Here is a 24,446-nt window from a genome sequence, read left to right as displayed (position 1 = left end):
GTTTAACTTCATCCAGCTGTTGTTCTCCTGCTCTCCAGCCTGTCTAGGTCTCCCTGTGAGATGTTCCTCCCTTCTGACACGTCCACCTTGCCACCAGCATTCTCATCCATAAACCTGGTGAGGCTGCTTTCAATGCTGTTCTCCACATAATTTCTGAAGATGCTTCCTGGGCACTCATTTGTGACAGACTGCTAGCCTGAGTAAAAGCCACTGATCACCACCCTCTGAGTGTGGCCCATGATCTGAATTCTTACCCACTGCACTGACCACCCATCCTGTCTGTAGCTTGTCTGTTTGTCAAGGAGAAGGCTGTGGGAAAAGCAACATGTGTAGATTTTCATACTTCTGGTAGATATAAACACATGTGATTCCCTTCTGAAACAAAAATTCCCTTGTGATTTTTTTTTTTTTTCAAATTACAAGCAGTGTTGTCTCAGTTCTCAATTGCAGCAGAATATCTTTGACACTGAACATTAACATCCATCAAATTAGGTAATGGTTATTTATTTAGAATAGTTTGCTATCTCTTCTAAGTATGCAACTACCTTGTTCTATACAAGTAACTATTAATAGTAATATAGCCTCTCACAAGTTAACTTTAAAAAGTTAATAACCTCTGTCCACTTCAAGCCACTTTAGATAAACTGTCCAAGCCCTTGTATGCTGCCTCAAGCATTTTAAAAAGTTACCATTTCTCAAAAAACCCCTTGCTATTAATGGCAAAGAAAACAAGTTATTCAGTTCCATGAAGAAATTACTTCTTTTCAAGTAACTCAAAAAAAGGTAGTGTTATTCCTACTCTGAAAGTTCCACCCAGAAAACACAGACTTTCCTTTTTATGGAAATTACAAAATCTGTCAGCTTCCTTTACAAGAACTGTTAAAAGCCAGCTTTGGCACAAGCAACAGGCATTGAGAGCCGCTGGTCTGCATCCAGTGTGAACTGGAAACCAGGTAACTGGGAACAGTAAGAATCAGATCTCTTGGCAATAGAGGGCCAATCATTTCTCCTACCAAAGCCAGGTTTAGGGCTCTGCAAGACAAGCACAGCTAACTTCTCTATGGCTAAAGGAAGAAGTCAGTTAGCACACTGAGTTTCTGGATCATCCCTCCACCAAAAACCCACCAGTCTTACAGCAGGAGCAGGAGCTCCTGTGCTCAGTGCTGGAAGCTTGTATTTGAAAAATGACTGATGACCAGCTAGTTAGCAGGCTGTGTGGTGAATTGCAGTAACTTTATAGAAGGTAGATATTTGCATCTGCTACCTCTGCATCAGAGAAAAAGCTGTTAGCAAGGTGCAAGGCAGTTAGGTACAGCAGTAGTCCAGTCTGTCGTTATCAGATCTCACAGTGAGCTCAGTCAAAAACTGTTCAGCTCAACCACTGATTTCAAGTAATCCACTGCTTTTCACCATTCAAATTTTAGCTTCCTGTACGTTTCAAGCAACTTACCCTATTGTCTTGCTTATATAACACCCCGTTTGATCAGCTGTTTTAAATATGTACTTTATTACTTCATAGTACAAACTTCCTTATTCAAGCCAGTTATTAACTATAAATATCATCCATAAAAGGTCAAGAATTTAATGAGAAAACATTATTTCTATCAGTTTGTCTTTCCACAGGGTGGGATGAATTAGTGAGGAGATTCTTCTAAAGGAAAAGAGCTCATGAGTAAGCAATTAGCCCACCAGAGAGAGATATGCACAGCACTAGCACAGCACTGAATTCCAGCAGTGTATCACTCACAGGATCACCAGTGGATTAAGGATACAGAGTGTCTGGTGGATTACAGGAGGGAGCCTGCTGGGTGCACAGCCTCCCTCACAGTTATCAGCTGTTTGGAATGACAGCCTGCTTTCAGTCTGTGACTGGATGCCTGAGTTTCACCGAATGCATTCACTCAAAGATTCCAATTGCCTTAAAACCTCCCACTGCTTATCTACTTTGAGAAGTCTCTGGACAGAGAGACAGGAGTAATGTCAAAGTAATACAGTCCTTAAAAAAAAGAAGAAAACAATTATTTGTGTAACAAGCAAAGGAAATCCTGAAAACAAAACAAACCCATGAAATCTGAAGCAAAATAATCAGAAATCTAGATCCACCAGTCTGCTACAGAGGAAGAACTGAAGGACTTCGCCACTTTGAAAGGTATAAACCTCCAAACACAAAAGTACTACAAATCTCCTAAAAAAAAGAAAGACTAACCCAAATAAATAAACAGGACAATATAATACTAAATTAACTTTATGTAATGCAAATCACCGAAGCTGTAATTTCTAACTACCATTAGAAATGTGTCAGGAGTGAGTATCAACTACAGAGCATTTAAGAAGCTGTCCAGGGATTTTTTTTTTTTCATGGACCTGCAATAGTCAACTAGGATTAAGGTAATATTAAAAGAATGTAAACATCTCAGAAACATAAGCTATGCATAAGGAATGGCAAAACAAAATCAGCCAAAATATCTCTACAATAATCTAAGTTTCTAAAATTTACAACCACAAGATGCAGGCAAAAATCACAATTAAAATATCAGGAAGAAGGTAAAGCAAAATCAGTGACTTTGACTAGCAATTATGGCTGAAATCAACTAAATCAAAGTCACTGCAGTGTTAAAAACAAATTACCAAATCCCCTTACTGCCACTCATTATTTCAAAACATTGGTATCTGATTCAATTTGCAAAGCACTGAGAAACAATACTCAGCACATCTTCATAACAGTCGTACCTGCTGGGACAAAACAGTAATAGAAACCTCAGTTTCTTATTAATACACCTGTGATGTATTAATGGTGGACACTATTTCAGCCTAATATCAATGAGGCAAGCATTACATTTGTATGAGAAATGTTACAAAACGTCAAAGTACTTGGAAGAAAGTACCTTTTGTATAATCGACAACAGCCTCCAGTGCCGCTATCCGGACGTCGACGAAGTGCCCGTACTCTGCGTACGACTTGAAGAGAGCAGGGTCGCTCGGGACATGGCCATTCTTCTGAAGCACCCGAATGGCTTTTAAACAGCTGGAAATGGTAGCAGAATAAAATACACATCAGCTTTATGGAATATCAGCCAAGAAAAATAAAATTACTTTCTTCCAAGAACTGCAAATCTTCTGAATTATGTTATCCACATTAACATGATTAACATGTTACAATTTCTTTCACAGCATTAACACACAGTTCTTATTATCTCTGAATTAGGCAGAAACACAAACAAAATTTTCCATTCTGTCAAATCCATTGACTGGTTTCAGTACAGCCATGATAACTTAGAGAAAACACAGCTCAGATGATGTTGCATGTCCTACAGTTATTGTTACAAGGCAAAACTTTCACAAATACTCTTCTTAAAGAGGCATGGGATGATCAAATTATGACTGCTACAAAAGATCTACACTGACAAAAATTAATGCCAAAACGTAAAGCAATCAAGAAAACCTTGCATTATCAGCTTTTGAAACTTGAAAGGAATTTGACATTTAAGATTAAGACATACAAGCTAAAATCTCAAAAGCTAACTACAGAAAGGTACATAAAACCCAAGAAAAGCAATGTCATTAAACCATACCTGACTGTGATAGTATGTCTGTAACTGGGAAGAAGCTTCTCCATATTCAGAAAACGGGTAATTTCCTCAAGAATAAGTCGCACATCAGGATTTAAGTTATCCAATGTTCGAACTTCATTGTTCACACTGACTGCAGGAGTCACAGAGTTGGCTAGGGCATCAATCAACTCAGCACGGTAATAGTTGTCTGAAAACTACATAAAACCAACATTTAACACAAGAAAATATAAAAATATATATCTTTTCAAAGCTAAGAAATGTTTAAGCCCTGTTACAGAACAGATCTTAAAATCAAGACCATGGGAGAAACTGCATAAGAAAGGAAAACAGGAAAAAAAAGGTTCTGAAAATCATACTATTAATCCAGCCAGCAACTTCATGAGCTTCTGAAGCAAACTAGTAAGCTCACTGCTGCTTAGTGAAAAAAAAATCTTTCTTCTTCATTCACCCTTCTTACCTGGGCTCATAGTTTCACCCCTTCCATTATGCTGTCTTTTGCATCTGTTGGTTGTGTTAATAAGCAGCAAAACGTATAAAATTTAAAAAAATCAGAAAGAAGTACTAGCTTTGAGTATTAGTTACTTTAACCTAAAGAAACCCAACATCTGCCAGATCCAGCAGAAGATGTTAAACATGTGTAGAAGGGACACATGGAAAGGTGAGGCTGAGATGTCAGCACATGTCACCCTTTTATGTGACTACTGATGCCTGCATTCATGTGTCCAACTCTCTACCTCTGTCCATCCATCATCCTTATTTCAGTAACAAGCAGCATGTGTCTTGTTACAGTATGTGTTCTACACACACAAAAAAAATGAAGTTTAAGACACATTAGACTGGTTCCACTTCACTTTGAATACTTATTGGGAAGATTATGCTAGGCTCCTAGCTACAGAGATGGAATTCTGTATCATCTCAGGATCTTAAAGGTCCTCTAATCATCCTTCAGAGGTGGTCTGTTTGGGAAGGAACTTGGGGCGACAACATTTCCAACTCAGATGGTTCAGTTTAGTGATGAAACAACATAAACCTGTGGTTCACCTGTTATTTAAGCAGATGAAGACAATCTAGTTTTGTGAGCTAGAAATGATACTCAGAACACAGAATTCTAGAGTCCTGTATAGTGTTAAAAAAGATTATTTCCTTTCCTTGCTCTTTCAAATACTCCTCTCAAGGTAAATAAACATCAAAAAACTAGTGCTGAACTTCTCATGCTACATTTCCTCCAAACACTTGGGTCTTTGAATGAAAAAAGAGTAAAGCAAGAAAAGTATGTGTGCAAAGGAAGACAAGCATTAACAACAAGCACACAGAGCTTTGAAACATCCAAGAAGTGCTGCCATAGAAATGTCAGCTACAGAACATTCTCTAACATTTACCACATCACCTTTTCATCAACTCTGAGCTAGGTATTTGCAGTAGTGGCATCAAAGATCATGCAGTGTACTAACTAAAACTTTTTTCACCAAAAGAAAATCAGTAAGAGATTAAAATAAACACTGTCTTTACCTTATTCTTCCTGTTATCGTTATACTTGATCAAATCCAAAATAAACATTAAAACCTCCTTAGGACAAAGGTTGTGAACATCTCTCAGAAGGGCCATGGCAACAGGCATAGTCTGTGTAATAAAATTAATTAATATCACTCTTTACATTATTGAAATGATAGTTACACCCTGAAAAGAGGTATACCCTGAAAATCAGCAATTAACAAATTTACAATAGCAGGTGTATGAAAAGCTGTATTTACATAATTTTTGACAGTAAGACCATGTACTTTATAATTTTCAGATCAAATAAACTACGTAGTTATTGCTCAGTAATTAGTCACAATACAGACATTTAAAAAAAAAAGTACATCCAAAAAACAGACTCTCAAGTCAAGACATTATCAAAAAGGTATCAAATGAAAAACAAGGCACAGAAAATTGTGATGGAATTCGAGATAGACACTGAATTTTAGAGTTTTCATGTGAACATGATGTCTAAGCTTCCACTTTCACTGAGATATACAGACCCAACAGGGTCAGTGAAGCCTGAAGAACTATTAGCCAGACAGCTGTTATTCTGAATTGGCAGTTATTTTAGAGTGAGCTAAGCAGATCTCTAGGCTCTACTCAACACAGATTTAAGAATCTTACTCTAGATTTACAAATTTGGCACACAGGATTAAAAAGGGAGAAAAAGATAAGATTTAGTGGTAAAGACTGAACAATGACAAAAAAGCAGAAAATGCAAAAAGAAGGTCCAAGAATGACATGAAGAATGAAACAGTTTTGGACAGAGTGAAAAAACCAAAATTGGAGCCCTCTATAAAATCATTGATATGAAATCTATGAAAAAAGAACTCAATCACCCAGTCAAGTGAATCTTGAGAGAAAAACATTGTCATTAATCCTGTTATTCAATGAACAACCATAGGTTACAGCAAAAAAACCTGTGCTAACACCAAAATAAACACTGGCAATATGTGATGCTGACAAGTAGAAAGAAGAGGGCAAGAAGGATTACGCAATGTGTTGAACTAAAGATGTCCACCAATTTAAGAGTTATAAGATTTTACTTGCAGTATGATATAACTGCTATTAAAGAATAAAGGCAGTTGCTGAATTCACCTAAAAGATAAAAGTACAGTCCTTACAGTCCTATTTAATAATGAACTCACAAATAATTGCAAGTAATTATATAATAATTTATAATTCTCCATTCTTCTGAAGAAACTGCTAATTTAACTTCAGCTAATCAGATAAAAATAGCTAATAATTTGTTAATTGATTTTAATAAGATTGAATAAACTGAAGCCATATGAGAAAGAATCAGTTACTTTGATTTTTCTTAAAGAGGAAATCAGGTTTATGCTATCCACATTCCTCTAACTGTCAATTGGAGGACCATTTTTATATTTTTGACAATTCTTTTAAAACATTCATTGAGAAAAAATAATTTTACCTTTTGAAGAAAGTAGCTCTGAAAGTTCATGAAGTTGTTGGTCTTCACAATGTTTGGACAAGTCTTACAACAAAACATTCGGGTAAAGAGTGACTTCATGGCTGGTGGTCCTGTCCACGTACTTACCATGGAATTTGCAATCTGAATAAGTAGGGGGAAGGGAAATCATATTAATATGACCACTGCAAGTTTAGTTTGGCTGTAGAAAAATACACATTTCCCATAATCAAAAAGGGTAATTGCCAAGAACATTCTCTCCTTTAAATAAATACTTACTTTCATGAGTGTATTATCTTATATTAGCTAAGTTTTCACTGTCATTCCCAATATATCTTATCTACATTAAAGGTAAGTTTTATGGAAATTGTTCCATTTGGAAGACATCTGCAACTAACTATCCTTCCATGATAAACTTCTGTTCTTAATTATTTTCTCTTTTATATATTTTAGATTAATATTCTGTGTTTACTAAGCCAAGTTCTCTGACTCCACGGAAGCCAGTAATGGAAGGGGATTTTGCAATACCAACTTCCCAAATTTACCCTGCCAGTAACCTCAGCCTAGACTTTAAACAGGCCTTAGCCACCCCAAGAATAAAAGACCACCCCTAAAGTTAAAGGCAAGGCAGTCCCCTCTAACTTTAATTGTCATTTATTGAAGACTGTGCACTGAGAACAATTTATTGCTATAGTCTGCTTTGGTTTAAGACAGTGAAGGTTCCACAAAGGCAGAACTGCTTTTTGTGCCTTCCCAGCATCCTGGGTTTCATACATTTGCTGTAAGAAGCACTGAAAGCCTGCACAACACCTGTGCCTGCTGATGGTTAATCTGCCTGATGTGTGTGCACACAAATGGGATCAATGCACCCTACAAAGATGCAGGATTTTCCATTGCAGACCCACCACAAACTAAGGAAAAATCTGTTCTTACAAAGAAAAACTTGAATTTGATGATTTCTTTCTAGATTAAGTAGCTTGTTTCAAAGGCTATTACATATGCAGTAAGTGAAGAAAAATCAAGAGGCTATCTGAAAATGCACAGCAATCCACTTCATCATTGCTTTTGGGAAAGTGTGGTGCTTTATAATTAAAAACCATTCTTCCACTAAGTCAGGCTTCAAGGGAAAGTCAGAGAGGGAAAATACTGCAATTGATCTTCCCCTTGCAATAGCTGAGGGAAGATACTGCAATTGATCTTCCCCTTGCAATAGCTGAAGTATTTGAACTAAAGACGAAGATTTTTCTGAAGATGTAGTCTTTTATGAAAGCTACAGTAACTCTTCCTGCAGAGGAAGATTAATCCTAAAGACGGCTTAGAAACCATGATAAGAACTTAAAACTACATATACAAAATTTATGTAGCAGTGTCCAATAAAACTCAATCCCCAAAAGATCAAAGTGTCCTATGTTTACGTGATATTCACCATTCCATTAATATCAGGGTATATATTTTAAAATATTAACTTCTTATTGTAAGCATTTAAATTCACAAAGTCTGCAGATAAACAACTATTTTCAATTAAAATCAACAGTAGTTAAACCATCATCTTTTCAGTATTTTTTTGTCTTATCATGCGTTGTCACTCATTTGATTTTCTCTTTACTGACAGAATCTGATTTTTCTACTTAGTCTACTGAGACATGACACATTCTGAACTAAATGTAACTGCAAGTTCCCCATACAGTAGTGCAAATGACCAGTGTTGCATTTCAACTTAAAAAGGCAGGAGGCACACTCCATTTCTGCACCATTCAATTCAGCACAGCGTAAAAATGTAGACAAAGATTTAACTCACATGCACATCTATGAATCTCCTCAACGTTTGGGAGGGAGAAGTTTGTGATGGTAGTGTTCCTACTGCAAAGTTTATAACACATCACCTACACTGCAATGGACCTGAAATGGGAAATCAGCCTGTGGAACCTCAGGAATTAAGACTGTGACATTATCTTTTCCTTTCTCTGTATTTGTTATTTGTCCTGAAGGACTCGTGAATGAGACTCACGGTGTGTGTGCACACATGTTCACACATATCCTTAACTTATCAACGAGGATTTAATATGTCTCCTGGATACTTCACTGCTGAGAGATTGAAGTCCTTTTTTACAATGAGGTATACCAAAAAAGTATAGCAAATTCAGTTTGACAATTGCATTGTCACATATAATTTCTCTGTATCAACATGAGTACACTGAGAATATTTGACAACAGTAACTGCAACCCAGCTAGAAACTGTAAATCAACTAAAAAGAACCCTCCTCCTGAATAATCACGAGGGACTTTGCTTTTTTCAATAAAGAATACAAATCCTGAATATTTACAACCTGAGAAAATTAAACTCAACGATAACAGGAAGTTACTCTTATTAATGTCCTGGTGTTGGAATCAGTAATAGAATGTACTACACTTTTCTCCCAGGTACTTCCATAAACATATCTACAACTTTGTTCTGCCATTCTCCTTCACCTTGATTTCATGTCACAGCCATACTTTTTGCTTGCCTTATTATCTTCTTTTCTGCAAGTCAACCACCTTATCCACAGACCCAAGATAACAAAACCAGCAATGATTATCTGCAGCCCAACTGCCAAATAAGTTACAGTAAAGACAAAAAACGATAGCATTTAAAGTTGCAACAACTGCTCTTTTAGTATTTATCTCTGGAATATATACAAACAAATATTAGAAGTGAATTTGTTCTAAAAAGTGCATATTTTAAGTCAGATGCTGGCAGCACCAATACTAGAACATAAACTGGCAGTTTCATATCAGTGTCTCATATTAAAATAGTTTGTCAAAAACACTGGGATTTTCATTCTCAAAATCTGGCTGAAGGTTTTATTTCTGTACAGGAATGAAATTATTCCCAACAGGTACACAGCAGAAAGTAAGCTATATATCAATAATCTGAACAAATTGTCTATCAATATGTCTTCATGAGCATAAAAGTCACTAATATGTCATTTTAGAAATTCTTGTTTTTCTGTGTTTCCACCCACTTGTTGTAAAATTAGTTTACTAATTTTCATTCTTAATGCTAAATTTATGTGTAAGGAAAAAAAGATCTTCCCTTTTCAAGAAAATTATTTGGCTTTTTAATATTTAATTGTATCACAACTTGATGTTTCTTTTGTGACCCTATTCAATCTGAAATGATACAGAGCAACAATCTGAAGTTCAATTAGGAAAAGATGAATTTCAGCACTTCAGAGTTCTCAACAGACTGGCCAAGGAACTTCCCACTAAAATAATAAAAAATATACTTTGGTTCTGAAAAAAATGAAACAAAAGTCTTTTATTTCGGCTACTTAATGAAATCTGGAAAAATCCCTTGTGGTTTTCATGTCTGACATCTCAATTTTGACAATTATGAAAGCCTTCTACAGTCTCCATTTACAGACTAAAATAATACAATTTTCCTTTCAAATCAGTCATGTTAAAAATACTTGGCGAATACATTTAAGAAGCTAAATCTCAAGCCAGTTTAGGAACTGTGATGAGTTTTGACCCATTTTGAGCCATTTACAAAGTCTAGTGGTTTCCTCCCTCACTGCACACAAGCTCACCTTTGCAAGGCAGAAGCAGGCCAGCATTCTCACCCGGTAGAAGCACTGCTCCTGTTCCAGGATGTCAGTCAGGGCAAGCCGGGATGCCGGAGTAGGGAACTTCTCCAGCGCCAGAATGGCTTCTTCTTGTGCCACCACATCTCTCTCATATCTCAGCTGATACTGCCACATGAAATCAGACTGCTCAAACTCCACCTTCCTCAGTACTGACATATCAGGATCTATTCTTATCCAGAGCAAGGGGGAGTCAGCACTAAGACAGACATAAAAAACATTAATAGCTTACAAAATTTCAAGAGTACAGAAATTCTAAATATATTCTAACTTTTTATGAGTTATTTGTAAAGTACTTAAATTCAAAGAACCATAACAAAATACAGGTTAGAGAGAACTTTTGAAAGTCTCCTGCTCCAATCTCCTGCTTCTAGGATGGCAATTTGACAGCCTCCCAGGGCAATCTGTCCACATCTCCAATATATCAAAGTGAATACAGTGGTTTAGTATTTTTAACCTACAGATCTTTGTTTATGGTAAACTACTGTATGATCCCAGTATATTTAATTCTACGTGCTTGGATGCTACAATTTTCCTAACTGATAAGCACTTTATCACCTTCTAAAGGTTAAGACTACAAAAAAAAAATCTAAAAAAGAAAATTTGGTGGTAAATACACTTTTTAAATCAACAGATGTGAAACTCCTTTACAATCACTCACATGCTATGATGTTGAAAGCTGACAAGGGTAACCACGAAAATGATAAAAATCAGGATTAAAGTTATCCCACAGATAAAATGACTCAGTTGTATTCCATCCAAACACACATTTTACATTTTATTATTCACACAGCACTGTGACTGCAGAAGTAATATATGGGAGCAACAAGCACAAATTATGCAATACATTCTCTTACTCATTTTTCCATATAAAATCACAAAATCAAAATACAACAAGGCCTCAGGAGAGAGTTTGGACTGATGAAAAGAGCATCATTATAAATATGATGTGTATTTCTGTATATGTTTGTAGAAAATCCCTAATTGCCACCAAGTTAGTAGTTAGAGAAGAAACAACAGTGCAAGAGTGTATACATAAGATTTAGAAAATGGAATGTGTATTATCACACATGCTTGGAGTAGAGAAGCCCAAACTGGGCAGCAGAATGACCACACCACAGATCAGGTTATCAGATCAAATGCAAGTGTCTTGTATAAAATGCTATCCCAGTTCAAAGGTCATTCTAAGATCACTGAAGTATCAGCTCAGGGTAATGCAGCACAGACCTGAACACAAATGAGCAAAAATAGTCACAAATATTAAGGGTAATTATCCTTCAATACAAGTAAACTATTCATATGTGAACTGTTATATGGAAATTATAGCAATGACTTGCTCAATATAAATACCTCTTACAAATTTTTTTCTCATAATGTATTAGATGAGGTTAAATTTATGAGAATCTGCAACACTTTAAAGGTGACAAGCAATCTATCCTTCTTCAAAGAGACACCACTGGCTTTCAAGAGCAGAATATTTACTTCCCTCAGCCAGAAAACCAGGTGCCAACACCTCCACTGTCTCTGAGGGTACTGCTGGCTCCAAGTCAAGGAGGGTAAGGCAGGTATTTACACTGAGCAACACTTTGCTTCTAAAGAGCTTAACAGCTCCAACTGAAATGAATGTCAGTGTGGATTTCAGTACCGAGCACTTCATCATTATTTTAATCCATAGGAATTATTTTGCAATTACAGATTTCAGGAACCTGTCTGTATTAGTGACAGTTAAATGGTCCCCATCAAGTTCCAATAAAAATTGCTCTCACTTTGTTTCAAACAAATTCTTGTTTACATTTTACCTATGAAGTCAGCTGAAAGATCATCATTGGAAATGTGTTAGAGTCAAGAAATTTATTATGACCATACCATGTCCAGATTTTCTATAAAATCTGATTATATTGGTTAACCCATACTTTTTACACTTCGCCAGCATTTCCTAGCTACAGCAGAAAAGTTTCAGTAAAGACACAGAAATGTAAGATAGTCTTGAAAGTTGTCAGTCATATAATAAAGCACAACTTTATTATCCAATCCTTGGAGATAGCATGCTTTAGACAAGGGGAAGATGGCTCAGACTCACACTAAGAAACTCATAAACAAGTCAACTTACTCCATAGCAGAAAGGTCCATGTCCACCTCTTCTCCATTCATCAGTGGAATCTTTTTCTTCTTATTTCTATTAAAAAAGAGGAGGAAAAAAAGTATTACTTACTAGACTGGCAAATATATGTTTAAAAATGCAAAAGTACTCCATGCCTTTCACCACAGAAAAGCATAATATTCACAAATTTGAGCTATGTATCCATTTCTATAATTTTTACTCCCACTATTTTTACAATTACACATAAACATAGAAGCTTGAGAAGTAGAACTCAAAGTAACTATCAAAATGCATTAGAAGATGGAGAGACTCTATGAGGGAAGTCTGTCCCTTTCCTTGTTCCTTAGGTTTACCCAACAGTCCCGGCATTCTCTTCACTTGAGGCACTCCTCTGGCCTACATATGTCTTCCCTCTAATTTGTGATTCCCATTCAAAGACATTTTGAATAATTTGATTAATTAGTTTTCATTCAACTTATTCTACATAAATTAGGTCTTCATAAAACTTCTACAAAATTACTTATAATTAAGAACTGTGTAGGGTTTCTTGCTGTCCCTAAAGAGTATGAAATTCTCCACTTACATCACAGGTAAATCTTATTCAGTGAGGTTAAGAAGAAGCATATATTTATCATCAAATGCCCTGAATGTTTTCATAAATCCATAGTAAAAATACCTGCAGTTAGTATTTCAGCTCTTACCTTCTGCTTTTAGAATGGCAAGGTATATCATGTTTAAGACTGTTTTCTTCAATCTGCAATGTATGGTTGAATGAGCCATCAAGTTCTTGCACTGTCACTTTAAGAGGACCCTTCAAGTTCACAAGATTTTGTTATTAACATTAAACTTATGTTTATTAATGTATACACCATACTTGTACTTGTAGGTTAAATATGGAAAATGCACCTTACCACGTATTTCTGAGTCCCAGGAGATGTGTAATCTTGTTTTATTTCCAATTCCAACACATTCCGTTTTCTATTAAATGCAAAGCTACCATAAAATTTTACCACTCCACTCTGATCCCTAATAAGCAGTATAGGAATTCTAGTGCACAATGCAGTAGTTATAAAAATGCATAATTCTGAATTCTTAAAACTTGCTTTATGCTTCTTTATTCCTAGAATTTCCCATTCCAAGAAAATTTGGAAATAAAATCACTCATGTTCATTCACAAAATTCTGGGGTTTTACATTCCTTAAATTTTTTTCCCTTTCATGTTTCTTATGGAGAAAAACTGAAATGAAATGAAAACTACCTAGTATGAGGAAATTAATTATGAAAACCTATTCTGGACTCCACCACATCCAATGTCCTTGGCATGCTCTCAGAAAAAGTAATTGTGTAAGACTTCAGTAATTTCAATATGGTTTTACTATGTATTTTAGTTAAATAAAACTAAGGGGAAAATGTAGACATTAATATCTGTCTTCTACCCACACTACATTTAACTCCATTATTTTATTATAGTTTTCCAAACTATGTCATGTGAGCATTCATGTGTGTGTGTGTGTGTGTGTGTGTGTGTGTGTGTTCAGGTATACATGAAAGTATACAATATGAATGATAAAAAGTAACAATCTCACTCTAAATTTTTGCCCAGGCAATGAGTTCTTCAAGACAGTTTTTCCTGTGAATAATTTCATTCTTCATTTCTGTATCACAGCCATTACTACACTTGACTTATAGTAAACTAAAACCCTAAACTGAAGCATTTTAGTCTAATGCACACGCTCACAAGTCTCTGACAATATGAGACAAAAGCAAGGGAGGAAAATCTGTTCTTTCATGTCCCAACATTTAAGGGAAGAGCTTCCATATTCAAAGACACTTCTTCTCATACAGAGGTTATTAACTTTCTTCTCAAAATTTGGCCATTTGACTTAAATATCTCAGACTGGTTCTGTTCACGGATGCTGCCTTCATGAAGCTCTGGGACTTTGTCATCAGGTACAGTTTAAGACATTTTTAGTGTTTTTTCAGCATGAGGTTTACACTCAGCATCAACACAACCCTTGCTAATGGCATAATACAGCCAGCACTACTTAATAGCAGTAAGATCTCCCAAACAACATGAAGACCTTCTGTGAGATCATAGGATCTTACAGGGTAGGAAATCCACTGTCACAGGAATAGCAGCGTTTGAACCATGCTAGGGAAGTTGCAATCATAGAATTAAATAAAAGTTACAGTTACCAGGATCAACCTTGGGGCGAAGTATGGAAAAGGTGAAAATAATCCCCAAATGTGTGAGGTATAATTCTTTCTTCCTTACAGAACAGATGCAGTTAAGATTCACCCAGCTCAGATAGTAATGCTGACATTTAGCTGTCACTGCAGTGGGAATACAGAACTCCTATTTTTCTTAAGTGCTTGGCACAGCAAGGTATGTAAATCAGAATAATGTGTATTTATATTCTATGAACACTTCTGATGCAAATAAAATACTAATCTCTCAAATTACTCTTTAAATACTAATCATATAGTGCTTTTTAGTTAAGATATTGAGATGCATGAATGTTGTTAAGTCAGCTCAAATTAAATACCTTCTTTTGTTGTCTGTTACAACAGTAAGGTTAAGTTTTTGCTGCAGTCACGTACAACTCTAGCCTGGAGTCACATTAAATAAAACTAACAATGAAATCGGCTAAATGGAGTCACTTCAAATTGCCCCTCATATCAATTCAAAGTAAGAAACCCTGTTTCTTGACTAATATCACTTAAATTTGAAAAATCAACACACAGAGGTTTATTTTACCTGAAACTGTACTATTAACACAAGCTACCAAGCTATTAACGTATATTGCAAACTAATAGTCTGTGCTTTAGGTTACTAATTTCATGGTGATTTACTGGAAATCACATATTAAAATGCACCAGACTATAGTATTTTCCATGTCCCAGTTCAGCATATTTCTATGGGCAGTGTCCTCTGGAATCCTTTTAGTATAATTTGGCCTTAAATTCCAGCAGAGTTCCTGTGTTTCTTTCAAATGAAAACTTAAAATAATGAAATCCCTTCTAGTAAAGAACATGTAGAAAAGCCAGTGCAGTTCAAAGGACTATGAAAAGATTGCAAACTTGTGGCTCACACATATATCTAATTCACAGAATAATGTACTTAACTGTTTTATGCAAAAATATTTAGTGCCCTTCTTCACATTCTTTTGATTGTGCCAATTAAAAAACCAAATTCATTTTCCATATTAACAATCCAGACCAAGAATAAAAAGGATACACCCATTGCTTTATTAAAGGTTGGATGTCTTTGCCTGAGACATTTGAGATAGATTTCAAAAACCCAGATGTGGAAACCAACATCTGACTCCACATGTGTGACTGGAACTTCTGAGATGAAGCAGTACTGGCCAGACTCAACAACTTGTTGAAAACCTAAAATGATAAAAAGTTATTACTTTTCCTAAACACTTATATATAAAATAAGCTTTTCTGTTTAATTTCTTTTTAATTGCAACTAAAGGTCAATAAACTCACTTTCTGATAACTGGCTTTAAAAAAAGGTTTGCAAAATAAAGACTTTACAGGAAATTATTTGCTTGACCATATCAGAAATTTTCAGTCCAAATGTATCTTCCTCCAAGTTACACATACATATACAAAATCCATTAAAAGATCATCAACTTTCAACAATTATCTACAGTAAAAGAAATCACTGACTATATCTTCTTTTTCAGAAATTAAACATTCATCAGATTCTCTGCAGTATTTTCAACCTGACCACCACCTAAAACAGCTCTAGCACAATAACATATGTTTTCCTTAAAAATAACCTCAAACCAAGGCAAAAACCCCCAACCCCCTAAAAACCTGAAGCAGATGAGAAAATATCACTAATTTTTTAACTGTTTATTTGTAGCACCCTATTCTTTCTAAAGTATGTCACAAAAGATAATTAGTGAAGAAGAGAAACTGCAGTTCTGCAGAAGTTCAGTATTTCAGAATAAAGTTACAATCTTCTATTCAAATGCTTCTCTAATACAAGCATCTAAGTTTCATCTAGCACTGAAAACTTCATATAATGAGAGAATTGGAGCTGGATTCTCATTATTTATAACTTCATTAGGTTAGCTCACAGCAACACCAGTCAGGGAGAGGAAAACTGGCTCTCAGTGTTAAAAACAAATCAAAATAACCCAAACCAACGAAACACTTTAAGATTAAAGAGTATATGCACCATATAAAAAGTACTGTAAGTTATGCATAAGAATCCTAACCCAAATGACCAAATTTGTGCAGTCCTGCTAAAACTGAAACCACAGATGGAATCCTATGATGACCTGTTCTCTACTTCTCTGAACTCTCTTTAATGAACAGAAATGCAATTGAAGACAAGGAGTTTTTTATATTCCACATAATCATCTAAATACCTACCTGTAACATGAACTCCATGCTAATTCTGTTCTCAATCAGTCTCATAACAAGATGTGCTTTACATTGGAACATTGTGTAATACTCCCAGGACAGTGTATGGGGGTGTTTGATAGAAAAATGTAAATGTGAAGCAGGGCTGAAAAAAAAAAAAAACCAAAACTTTTATTCTTTTATTTTGCATTTTATTGAATGAAATTTAAAATGTACCTGAGCAACCAAGCTTTGAGCTGCACCAACAATTACTTAGGATTTCTTGTACTGCCTTAGTTACAAATCATGGCACAGTTATCCAGAGAGGTGACAGGGGTGTATGTACCTGGCATACAGCAAGTACTGTGCAGAGATTGATGGCACAAGACAGCCGCTGTCTAGGGCTGTAGAGACAATGGGAGCACCAGCACACTGAGCAAGGAACCTGTGACTGAGCCTGGAAATTACTCATGAATCAGCAATCTTCCTGCACCACTTCCATTTAAGAGTGACTGTATATAGTAAATATTTTGTATTTAAATAAACTATTATTGCAATTCAAGAAAAGTAGGAGTTTTACAATTCACAGAATACTTTCATGTAATGGGCCTAAGGAATTTCTTTCCTTTTATTTTAGTTAGCAACTTTATCTTTCAATATTTTGGCAAACTTGGTATCTTCTAAATCAGGTAACATGGCAAAGAAGACTAGGCAGGTAATATTTAATCCTTGAGAAGAAGAAGACTTTTTTGCCTCCTTTTAAAGAGACTCTTATTTGAGAAGAAGAAATTATTAATAGTCTGATTTAATTTTCTTGATGAATCAAGCCTATGGCAACTGTATGTTGCTTTGCTATGTTTCTTCTTTCAGTATTTTTCACAGGACATCTGAGTTTTCCATGAATGAGTAACACACATCTGAAGAAACCAGGTTTGCTGAGGTTCACTAGCAAGTGTTCTAGAAAGACAGTACCAGCATTTAGCTCCTTGACTGCAGCCCTTAATATTTCAGATGGCAAGAACCAAGGTAGCTGCAATACCTTAATAACTTTTTCATTCTTCTATGTACTGGGAGAAACTCTTGACTTTGCTCATGAGTATCTGCTTAAACATCTTAAGAAGATACAAAAAGAGAACTGTTTCTAAATTTAAGCAAGTATTACCCTTCTAAGGTACAGTAATTTTGTGAAAAAGATGTAGGTTAACTCCTTCTTTGTGGTTGATAAGCATTGCTGAAGCTCTCCTTATCACAACTCTCCTGTTATTCTGGATACTTCTCTATTCTGAGGTAGGGAAGGATTAGTAACCATGAAAGAATTGAAATTCAAGGAGGAAACTGAGGTTGTGGCTCAGACATTATATAATAATTTGGTCTCAGAATAAAAACTATTTATTCAGCTTCAAATTATACAGTTGATTGACTTTTGTAAAATTCTTTTCTTGCAAATTACAACTGAGCCAGTATTCACAATTCCAAGATCTCTTTTTAAATTTACTAAGTGTTGATTGATTTTGGTACTGGTTACATCATTTAACTGCAAAACAAACTGACACAAGTTTGCATTTGACAGTTACATCTTGTAGTTCACTCAATATAAACACATTTCTTCAGATTATATTTTTCTTCAATCATTATTTTATTGAACTGGCACTAAAACAGTGTTAAAATTACCAATACGGACCTAGAGCCTTTGTCAAAGGAGACAATGAAGAACCTTTTCCACAGAATTTTATAATGCTCATGCTCCTGAAAAGAGTCCAGCCATTCCATATAAACCCTGTTAGTAAGCTTCTTCCATATGAAACATAAAGTTTTTAATTTTTACAGGAGGGTGGTACCAGCACAATCAAAGGCTAAAGAGAACCACCGTCTGAGAGAGGAGGACACGAAATGAAAAGGTTACACACAAAGCTTCCCTCTGAAGCTTTCATCCACACAGCAGTGAATCTGCAGCTTTCTTTCCTGCATTTTCCCAGGCTCTGGACTTTGACTTTTAGAACAAGTACTCTGGAGTGCAGTGTCGGTACTACACCAGACATAAACAGGAAGAATCTGAGACCTTTGTTTTGCACACAAATTAATTTGTGTGTCTGAAGGAAGTTGAGTTTTTGGTTTTTATTTTCCCTGATGATTTATTACATTTTACTTCTAATTTAGCTGAAAAATGAGATTATTACTTAACACAAATTTCCTTCATATTATTAATAATTGGAACTGCTGTGCTGCAAATACATTTGCCAGCTGTATCATAACAAGTAGAACAAAGAAATTAAATGCATAGAATGTACAGGAGAAAAATGTTCTAGGCCCCATTATGAAAATACTTTCCTTCAATAAAAATTATCTCTCAGAATCAGGAATATATCCATAATTTACATAGCAATCTACAAAGAACAGCAAGTTATAATTCATTCACGTAAGTGATGCTGTGGTTATTATTAACAAGCTGCAACACAATGAAGTAGTAAAATAACTAGAAACAGTTTCCAGCAATATATCACAGCAAAGAAACACAACTTTAAGAGCACTTTGACAAGATTTTGTCCATTATTTGTGTCCAATTTTAGAATAAATATAGTGCAACTAGTAAAATTAAGAGTTAGAAAGAGATTTTGATTTTAGTGAATTTCCTTATATAAAAATGTGCCCCTTATCTCTAGTGTCCTCTAATCTTATTACTGTGAATGTAGTGATTTTCAAAATTCATTCAGATCTAAACACAGAGTTTTAACTTTAAATTAACAAAATATGGATTTGCACACTGTCATGTGTGAAAGAACCACTGTTATAGACAATTTTGGTTGCATTTTCCTAAGACAAGGGCTTCTGTGCAGTAAAGAACAGAAGCTGACATAGTAGTCTACCTGCACAGGCTCAACCTTGCAGTTGTGCACATACTGCCTGTTTCCAAAAGCAACTCTTGTGAGGCTGTGTTAAATGGAGATCAACATATGCAAGAAAAGAAAAACCCAGCAAGTTTGTCTCTGAAACCCATATCAACTTACAGATCTGACATGTAGCAGTATTTTCCACCTCCAGTGTTTAGCACTTGTCAGTGTGTAGTACTGGAGTATTACAAGAGAGGGAAGGGGAATCATTCTAAGCTGGACACACTGAAGCTACAATTATTGGGAAAATAAAAATCCAGCCAGTTCCCACTGGCAACTAACAGTACTTCACAGATGACTGATCTAATAATTTTCTACCCCCAATATACTACGAAATCTCAGTCTAAGACTACAAGGTGGTATCTGAGAGCAGAAAGAAAAAAGAGCAAAGAAATAGAAAGTTGATGATACCATGAAAAAGCCTGAAAATCACTAACCACTCCAGAAGCAGCTCACATCAAAATTCTGGGTCCATGTTCTCTCTTATCCTCTTACTAAAAAGCAGTTTCGTAACAGCATTAAAAACATTCATTATGCTTCATTTCCTTTGAGATTCAAATTGAAAGAAAAAAAAAACCCAACAGTTAGAATACACTCAAGATGTACTTTATGGGACTGGTAATACATGCCTTGGGCAGCTCGAGATCTTCAGCCTTTGGCCTTGTGCTACACAACACACCCAAGGCACACATTAATGGCCCCATAAAAACATACCCTGCAATGACTTGCAGCTTAAATAAACATACTTGTCTTTCTCTTTTCCTCCTCCGAATATTGGATGCAGTAAAACTCCTCCAGTCTTCAGTTCATATGCCACAATTTGATCTAACTCCTAAGAACAAAATACATAAGTAAGCATAATTTTGAAGAGCAGAAAAATTATTTAAAGAAGACAGGAAAGCTTTTAATATTGTTCAAGTCATACCTCCTAATAAGTTTGGAGAAGTATTTTAAAATCAGGGATGTTCCTCAAATGACAAACAATAATAAAACAGTAGAAATTAGTATTTCATACTTGTTCAGGGGCTGAACAGGGGGCTAATGCCCAACAGTGCGGAACTACCTTATAACCAGAGTATTATTATTCAATAAATAAGTTGTCTTTGACCAAAATAAATAAATGTGATCAGTATTTCATGCAGTGGAAAACAACAACAGATACACACACACAAATAAATACAATATATTAAATATATTATAGATATAAATAAATATATATATATGTCTGGCCCAAGCTCTGTGCTGGGTCTGAACTTGTGTGATGCCAGGTTAACAAGCACACCTTAAGGCAGGATGTTTGTAAGGGTGACTTTTGTCACCCAAAAGTCAACATGAATCAAATTGTGTCAGCTTAAGGACAGGAAATGGAAGCTGATGCCTGTCTACAATGTACTGTAAAGATCTTCCAAATGTTGATATGTGTTGAGATTTATTGATACATATCAACTTGCACACCTTCATATATTGGTAATACACTAGGAAAAAGGCAGAACTGGAGCCTGTGACAGTAGCACCTCTCAATTCTATGTGGACACCTATAGTTGAGTGTGGACAGATGTGGAACAACATGAGCAACTTCTGCTGCAGACAGCAGTGAACTCTTCCAAAAAACCTCCACCCAGTTCTACTGCTCTCTGCAGCACCCACACCTCTAGCACAGACAACACCAGACTGGTGAACTGAATGAGCATTAGGCAGAGAAGGACATGGCACTGGGTCCCCAGGTGAGTAAGGGATGTAAATGGAGCAAGCAGTAGGATTTACTTTTTGGAGAGTAAGCGAAGGTGATGAGAGAAAGAAGATACATATCTTTTTGTGAATAAATGTTACTTGCAAAGAATGAGGAGTCATTGCTGCTATCACTAGAAAGTACCTGTCTCAAAGATTACATTTGGAAACGTGAGTTCTAGATAGAAATTTTTTTCCAAGAAAAGAAATCAATTCAAACAGGGAGTTTTGTACTGTTTCATTATTTCATTTAGTACTTTAATGATACTAAAAGATACCTGAACCACCACTGATCCTAGCTAATACTGGAGCCTTTCTGAACTATATGGATAGCCATCACAGTATAAGATATTCACCAAATACAAACTCTTATGAATCCTATATTCTATTCTAAGTATTTCAAAAGTAGTATCTTTTTTTGACTCCTTTTTTTTTGTTCAGGAGTCCAAACAAAAAGAGGAAAACTGATTGCATGGAGAGACAACAACAATTATTATTCATTATTCATATGTCAGTCACAAAAATCTATTTTGGTTTGTATGCTTGGTGTTCTTCCTTGCAGCAAGTGGTAAAAATATTTTAGCTCTGAGGTTTGTCACTACTACAAAGGTCTTTAGATTGCAATGCAAAGCTATATTATACTCCGGTTTTATACTGTATTTTCTTTGATGCAAAATGTCTGACAGGTATAGAAAATGCTATGATGTTACCTGTTTAATCCAGTGGCGATACTCATTAACACCAAAGGTTTTTTTCATCCAAAGGCCATAAATGTAACCAGAGATTCCCTTTAGCACCCATTCATCTGACCTAGTATAAGAAAGAAACATGAATTATATTGCTTCAGAGGATATTTTGTAAGGGATGGTATTTCTGACCAGCTCAAAAATAGCCTAAAATTTCAAGAGGTTGTATAACTTCTCTAAGTCAATAGAAGTCTGATGAGCTGTTAACCAATTTATGGAACATGGCACCTGGACAGAACCAATGAAACTGAAAAGTCAGTGAAAACTAAACTTTTACCACAGAAATCCAGATTAAAATATAAAACCTATTTTAGCTGAAACAATAATAATAAACAGGTGGAAATGGACACTAAAGTTAAGGCAACTGCTAATCAATATGATCTTTACTTCCTGATACACAACTCTGTGAAGTGCAGGAGACCTGGACAGCAAGTAGACAAAATACCTATCTCAAAACTTGGTGAACACCCTTTTAAACACACCTTCTGTAAGTTATGTTCTAAGAGAGAAAAAATAGACAAAAACTAAAACTAGATCATGATAATGAACCAGAACCTTAAACAGAAAAATGACATTGCACACAGGATATGATGAAGTAAACAGAACAAGAACATATGAAAATGGAGTAATGAAGGATGCAAAAAATTGCCTTCATCACAGAAGTATGTTAGAAATAAAGAAAAGAGCCACAGAAATTACAGTACAAACATCAATATAAGAACATGTTGATTTCCCTTGTTTTTAAGACAAATATGCTCTGGGACATAGACTTTTGCCATTAAAAAAAGTAATGGGTAACTTGTCCCTAGTAAGTAAACTGCATGCAAAAGGATTTAAGATAAATACTGATCAGAACTGCAAGAGCCATTTGGGGAGGTTTTCTGAGACATGGAGTTATAGCCACCTTAGCAGGTATTTTGCTATTTGACACTAATTTCTGCATTCTCCTCCCTGAAAAACTTAACTTATTAGTTCTGTGCTCTATAAGTACTTTGCATGCAGGCTGTACTTCATCATCCAAGATATCTAACAGAAGTTGATAATGCAAAAGAATCAGCTTTCTAAAATTTTCAGACACCAAAGCAAACTACAATATTCAGGAAGATATATTCAATCTATACAATCTTCGGAGCTTTTATCTCTCACATTCTCCTTTCAAAACAACAAAAAATACTAACGGATTTTCGTTTATTGAGCTTATTATTCTTACATTTTTTCCCATTTTTGCTTTCTTCTACAATTACTGTTTTACTTATTTTTTTGATAAAATGCAATTTGCGAATTAAACTTTGAACTTCCTAGATCTTACCCATTTTTTGCAAAACACTGTGGTAAAATACTTACCAGGACATTCTGGATATGAAACATCCAAAGAATTGCTGGGCCAGGGCCTGTGCCAAGCATCTCCTTGTCAGTGGAGTTTCATCTATAATCATTGCGCTGTGCAAGAGATTTGTGCTGGATCCCCACAAAAAGAAAATAACACAACATGAGCATTGGCTCCAAAGAAACAAAAGAGACCTTGCCTCAAAAACCAAAACAAGTAAAATAATTTCCTCAGTGTTTTTTCAGTGAGATAGTAATATATTTTTTAATTTTTAATAATCTTAATTCAGGCAGATCTCCTGCTATTATCATCTATACACAACTGTCTGTATGGAGTCTAAGTAGTTTAATTGGTGACACTCTCTTGGATTCCTGATAACTTATTCCAGTGGGAGCAAAATAAAACACAATCATATTTCTGCACTTAATTTGAGATTAAATACTTCATGCATGGCATTTCTAATTCAGAAGGAAAATCACCACCAGTTTTTTCTTAAAGTAAATGCAACATCTTTATAACAGATAAAAATGGAAATGGTGTTAAAAGCCCATAATGTCAATAAAAACAAGCCTTTTCAAACGAGGAAGCCCAACACTCAGCCTACAAAAATAACTAGAGTTTCACACATTTCTCAACAGTCTTGGATCTAGAGCTTCTAGGCCCGTGGATTTAAAAGGTGTCATTTTCTCAAATACTAACCTGAAAATACTCATGGATGCATAAGCAGCTACTTCAACATAAGCTTCATCTATAAAAACAGTCTTGAAACAGGAGTAAGGATAGCGGCAGGTAAGAATCTCCTCATAAAATTCAAACACCTCATGAAGGTATGATGTGGTATGTTTGAGGAGTGGGAGAAGTTGTGGTAAGCAAAAGTGAGTCACCTACAAACAAAGGAAAATTAGTTACAAGACCTATAAACATATTTAAACACATAAATATCAAGTATATTATATATCTCAGGGAAGAAACCCAATTTCAACTAAATTTGCCCCATAAATTAAGACATAAATGGAATTGCTGCTTATTTAAAGGCATATTTTTGGAGATAAATTTAAATGCAGGCATTACAAGACAAGCTTTATCATACAGCTGTACTAATGAAGGTTGATCTAGAAATACCCATTCTTGGACTAATATATACTGACTGCA

The 24,446-nt window shown here is 35.3% G+C and overlaps 1 protein-coding gene across 3 annotated transcripts in view; it reads right to left on the bottom strand.

Moving 5' to 3' along the window:
* The window catches only part of TAF2 (TATA-box binding protein associated factor 2), a 60,478-nt gene that overhangs the window by 21,684 nt on the left and 14,348 nt on the right, over positions 1–24,446 (bottom strand). For all 3 annotated transcript variants that reach the window (XM_064706569.1, XM_064706568.1, XM_064706570.1), the window contains exons 7-20: positions 23,994–24,178; positions 23,312–23,425; positions 21,932–22,031; positions 20,240–20,325; positions 16,636–16,771; positions 15,482–15,636; positions 13,155–13,269; positions 12,945–13,054; positions 12,253–12,318; positions 10,089–10,341; positions 6,523–6,663; positions 5,082–5,192; positions 3,573–3,766; positions 2,886–3,025 (exon numbers count right to left, since the gene is read on the bottom strand). In XM_064706569.1, coding sequence (XP_064562639.1) covers positions 2,886–3,025; positions 3,573–3,766; positions 5,082–5,192; positions 6,523–6,663; positions 10,089–10,341; positions 12,253–12,318; positions 12,945–13,054; positions 13,155–13,269; positions 15,482–15,636; positions 16,636–16,771; positions 20,240–20,325; positions 21,932–22,031; positions 23,312–23,425; positions 23,994–24,178 — 1,906 coding nt within the window. The remainder of the gene's footprint in view (positions 1–2,885; positions 3,026–3,572; positions 3,767–5,081; positions 5,193–6,522; positions 6,664–10,088; positions 10,342–12,252; positions 12,319–12,944; positions 13,055–13,154; positions 13,270–15,481; positions 15,637–16,635; positions 16,772–20,239; positions 20,326–21,931; positions 22,032–23,311; positions 23,426–23,993; positions 24,179–24,446) is intronic.

The sequence above is a fragment of the Zonotrichia leucophrys genome, chromosome 2 (assembly GCF_028769735.1).
Source record: "Zonotrichia leucophrys gambelii isolate GWCS_2022_RI chromosome 2, RI_Zleu_2.0, whole genome shotgun sequence".
In the NCBI taxonomy this organism is placed as follows: domain Eukaryota; kingdom Metazoa; phylum Chordata; class Aves; order Passeriformes; family Passerellidae; genus Zonotrichia; species Zonotrichia leucophrys.
This window is presented reverse-complemented; position numbering and strand designations above follow the sequence as displayed.